Genomic DNA, 5,336 nt, shown 5'->3' with positions numbered 1-5,336 from the left:
GGACCGTACACACGTCCAAATTTTGAACGAAGAATATAAAAAAATCTTTCAAAATTTGTTGTCTTTATGCGGCGACGACTTTTCCACCGCTCGTTTGTTGGCCATGTCCAGCGTTGCCAGCTGTGGGTGGTTGAGATCGTGGCCTAACACCTCTGTGGGCACCAGGCTTGACGACGAGTCTGTGAGATTTGCCATTGGCTTCAGACTTGGCCTGGTCATTCAAAATAAATACACGTGCCGATGTGGCGCTGGGGCAGACGAGTTTGGGCACCACGGTTTGGTTTGTCGCCTGGGTGGGGCCATCAACTACGTCACTCAGCGCTAAACGAATACATTTGTCGACTCTTCTCCAAGGCTTCAATCCCGGTTCTCAAGGAACCATCCGGCATTTCTGCGCATGGTGGTAGGCGCCTGGACGGACGCACACTAATACCTTGGAGAGCCGGCAGATGTTTGGCGTGGGATGTTACGGTCCCTGGCACCCTTGCCGAACGATATGTAAACTTGACAAGTAAAGAATGCGGTTTGGCCGCGGCCAGGGCAGCGGATGAGAAAATGAAAAAATATGGGAACGCCCACCCCTCGATGGAATTCTTGCCAATATGTATCGAGGTTCTTAAATTTCTTAAAGCAATATGTAAAATGATCAGCGTCAGATCAGGCGACAGCAGGGAACTGTTTTTCGCAACTAAACACATTTCGTACTTGTTGCAGCGGTTCCTGCGTGTCTGTGTGCTTGAAAATATCCAACTGAATGCCGACATGTGCAATTAACGACAAATCAACGTATTAATCCATATGTTACTTGATGTTTGACTGTTCAGTGTCACTCATCATGTTTTGGTTTTAACATACATACATACATACATACATATATACATACATACATACATACATACATACATACATACATACATACATACATACATACATACATACATACATACATACATACATACATACATACATACATACATACATACATACATACGTATGGCGTATGTATGTATGTAGGGAAAAATGGCGTCTAAAGGTAATTTGTCGGTGAATGAAGTTTTATATTTTTTGATAAATAACTTAAAATTACTTCAAAATGACGTGTTTATTTCAAATGTTGTTGATTTTTACACTTCCGACGATATTACTACTGCATTAAAAAGTTTAAAAAATGATTTAGAATTTGTTAAAAATGAAAAGTTTGCAAACATAGAAAAAAATTCTGCGAAAAGCAATAAAAAAGAGGACAAAATGCTTGGTATTGTTACAATTATCTTGCAATTAAACAAAAACAATTTATTGGAATCTCTACCAACCTACGTAAGTGTTAATTTTTCTAAAATTCCCAGTATGAATAATATATTAAATGTAAATTTCAATAAAATTAAAATGGAAATTAAAGAAATATTGTACAAGCAAGAGTTGTACATAGCGAAACTATTAGAAAATATGAATATAAACTATGTAAACTATCTTGCCAGCAAACCGACCAGCGCACCTGAATATCATACGCTGGAAATTGTCCCAACAACTAAGCAGACTAAACAAAAGCATTTTAATGACAACAGAGTTAACAACAACAATTTCAGCAGCAACAACAGCGGCGACAACAACGGCAGAAACAACACTACTCTATGGGCAGATGTTGTGAGAACTCCAACTGAAAATATCGACCAACCATTCACAGTTGTTCAGTCAAAAAAACGACCAAGATTAAACATCACTCCAGAGATGGTTGAACGAAGTAACGTCAATAGTGGAAGCATCATAAAATCTGCTACAGAGAATATGATGGAAAAACCAGTTAGGAAAATAATTGGTAACAAGAAAAATGACGAATTATGCAAAATTAAAGCTAATAAAATGCTCATAAAAAAATCATTTTTTTCAATGAGCAATGTTCAAAAGTGCCACAGAAACGATGTTATGGAATATTTAAAATCCATTGATATAAATGTCATTTCATGTTTTCCAGTACTGAAACGCACAGATTCTCCCGCCAATGAAAGTCCAAACAACGACGATTGCGAGTCTACGATGTTCAGGGTATGCGTTGAAAGTAGCGATGCTGCTAAGATGAAAAATCCGGACGTTATTTTGCAACATATCATCGTCAAAGAATGGAGGTTCAACCCCAAAAAACCGATGACAAAAACAACAACAAACATGAAGAATGATGTTCCTAATAACCTTTATCTCAATATGAAAGATGATGAACAATGGCCAATTTATCTTCATCTGATAGATGGCACCTGACAATAATGAAGTTAAACCTGGTCGGCTTGATGATGTTGATCCTGATAGTAATTTGTTGAATGATTTAAATAATGTGTGTTCTTTTTTACCTCCGGATAAGGTTTATGCATTTATTAATCCGAATTCTTTTTCTGTTTTTCACATTAACATTCGAAGTATGTTTAACAAAATGACTGAATTGAATATTTTGCTTGATTATTGTGGTGGTAATTTTGATTTGGTAGCTGTGAGTGAAACTTGGTTATGTGATCAGACTTTTAATTAATTTGCCTAATTTTAATTTTGTATCTAAAAATCGCATAGGTAACCTAGGTGGTGGTGTTGGTTTATTTATTAAAAGTCATTTAAATTATGTTGTTCGGGATGATTTATTATCTTATTCTCCTACTTTTGAGTTATTAATAGTTGAAGTGTTTTCAAATATTAGCTGTAATTATTTGTTTATTGTTATGTATCGTCCTCCTTCTACTGATGTTAATGTATTTTTGAATGATTTAAAATCTTTACTCATAAATATTAATCCTGGTTTATTTAAATATATTTACATTATCGGTGACTTCAACATTAACTTATTTTGTGACGATTATAAACATATATCCACTGTATTCATCAATTCTTAAAGCTTCTTTGGTTTTAATTCTTTGATTACGACTGCAACACGTGTTACTACTACTAATTCATCTTTGTTAGACAACATTTTCACTAACAACATTTCTTTTCATAAATCTGGTGTTATTTTTTCCTCAATGTCAGACCACTTTCCTATATTTACTTCTTTTCATTCTCCTGTTATTAATATACCCAACTTATATATTCCTTCCTTTAATTATAATTTTTATAACATTGATAAACTAAATTTACATCTTAAGTATTATGATTGGAGTTTAGTTTTGAATTGCTCTCAGACCGATGAAGCTTTTGAATTATTTATTGGCATCATAAAAAATGCTGTAATTAAATGCTGTAGTATCTCTCGAAAAAAAACTCTTAAAAAAAAGCCTTGGATCACAAAGGGTTTAATTACTTCATCGGTAACAAAAAATAAATTATATAAAATTTACCTAAGTTCAGGCTCGCCGTCGGATAGATTGGTATACACCAAATATAAAAACACTTTTCTAAAGTTATGTAAATTATCCGAATTTTCTTATTTTAACAACCAATTCACTAAATGCAAATCAAACAGTAGACTAACCTGGAAACTTCTTAAATCATGTCTAGGGTTAAAGCATTCATCACCTCTTAATATTATTGTCAATGATCAAATTATCAATGATGATTTCTTATTATGTAATCATTTTAATAATCATTTTTCGTCTTTAAACAACCAAAATGTTTCAAATTCATCTGATCCTAAATGTAACTTTAAAAAATTTTTTTCTCCTAGTATCTCAAATTCTTTCGTCTTGTTTGAATGTCTGCCATTTGAAATTATTGATGTTGTAAAAAATTTTGATAACACATATAGTTGTGGTAATGATTTTATTTCAAACTTTTTATTAAAAAATATTTTTCAAAGTGTCTTATTTCCGTTGCTTCATTTAGTTAATTTATCTTTTAAAACTGGTCACTTCCCTAATTGTCTGAAAATTTCTAAAGTGCTGCCTTTATTTAAATCTGGTGACCGTCATTCTATTAATAATTATCGCCCTATCTCTGTTCTTTCTAGTTTGTCAAAATTAATTGAAAAAATTATTTTAAATCGTCTTAATAAATTTTTAAATTATCATAATATTATTTGTTTAAATCAATATGGTTTTCGTGAAAAGTTGTCAACTGAGTTTGCTGTTTCAGACGTTATTAATTTTGTTTCTCATGCACTCGAATCTAAAAAATACTCTATTGGGGTTTTTATAGATCTTTGCAAGGCTTTTGACTCTTTAGATCACAGTATTTTATTGTACAAGTTATATTCATTTGGTATTCGTGGTTTAGCTTATAATTGGTTCTCTTCATATTTAAATGATCGCTCTCAATTTGTTTCTATTGGTAGTTCCATGTCTTCGTTGTCTCCTATTAAATCGGGTGTTCCTCAAGGTTCTATTTTGGGCCCTTTACTTTTTAATATTTATATTAATGATTTTGTTTACTCTTCCAACATTTTAAAATTTATTTTATTTGCTGATGACACTACTCTTCTCTATTCTCACTCGGATTTTAATGTACTTGTTTCGGTAATTAACTACGAACTAAATTTTGTTTACGATTGGGTTGTCTCAAATAATCTACGTATCAATTTAAGTAAAACATGTTTTATATTATTTGGTCCTAAAATTAGAACAGATATTGTTTATCCAGTTATATATTTAAATAATATTACTATTGAAAGGGTTGAGTCATTTAAATTTTTGGGAGTTATTTTGTCTTCTAACTTATCTTGGTTGAATCATATCAAACATATCTCCTGTAAACTGTCTAAAAACTTGGGTCTTATTTATCGATTGAGGTTTAAATTTCCTAGATTTATTTTATCAACTTTATATAACTCTCTTATTCTTCCTTATTTGACTTATTGTGTTTCTGTTTGGGGTGGTACATCTAAATCAAACCTTCATATTTTAACTCTAGCTCAAAATTTTTTTCTTCGCATTCTGTTTAAATTAAAGAGATTTGACCATGTAAGTTCATACTATAAAACAGCAAATATCCTTACCATAAACCAACTACACATTATTTATCTATTACTATCTTTTTTTAAAATATATAAATTAAATTATTGTCAATCTCTTAAAGATCAGATTAATTTATTTAAAAATACTAGGCAAAATTGTTTACGTTCTAATTCTGAATTTTACTTTTTGAAACCTAGAACAAATTTTTTCCTCAACTCCGTCTTATATATCTCTATGCGTCTTTGGAATTTATTACCGATGACTACTAAAAATTCTTCTTCCCTTGCTCTATTTAGAAAATCTATCTATTTGCTCATTCAGTCTAATTATTTCAACCATGTCCTCTGTTAATGCGATTGTTTTCCGTTATGTACTTTATATTTATTCAATTTTAAGAAAGTTTATTAATACTTAAATAATTTAATTAATCTTATTTTTTCTTATTTATAGAACTATCATTATTTCATTGTG

At 31.4% G+C, this 5,336-nt stretch overlaps 2 protein-coding genes across 2 annotated transcripts in view; one reads left to right on the top strand and one right to left on the bottom strand.

The window, feature by feature from the left end:
- HELRODRAFT_179184 (hypothetical protein) overlaps nt 1–764 on the bottom strand; it is a gene marked incomplete at both ends in the record, with an annotated part of 1,670 nt that extends 906 nt beyond the window's left edge. The window contains one exon of the mRNA XM_009028019.1: nt 434–764. Within this exon, the coding sequence (XP_009026267.1) occupies nt 434–764 (331 nt within the window). The remainder of the gene's footprint in view (nt 1–433) is intronic.
- A 622-nt stretch (nt 765–1,386) lies between these two features.
- Nucleotides 1,387–2,253, top strand: HELRODRAFT_179183 (hypothetical protein; the record flags this gene model as incomplete). Its single annotated transcript, XM_009028018.1, has 1 exon — nt 1,387–2,253. The coding sequence occupies one exon, from the start codon at nt 1,387–1,389 to the stop codon at nt 2,251–2,253; it is 867 nt and encodes a 288-aa protein (XP_009026266.1).
- Between the last annotated feature and the right edge of the window lie 3,083 nt (nt 2,254–5,336).

Source organism: Helobdella robusta (assembly GCF_000326865.2).
Source record: "Helobdella robusta unplaced genomic scaffold HELROscaffold_52, whole genome shotgun sequence".
Taxonomy (NCBI): Eukaryota; Metazoa; Annelida; class Clitellata; order Rhynchobdellida; family Glossiphoniidae; genus Helobdella; species Helobdella robusta.
Note: the sequence above shows the minus strand (reverse complement) of the source record. Positions and strands in the feature narration are given on the sequence as shown.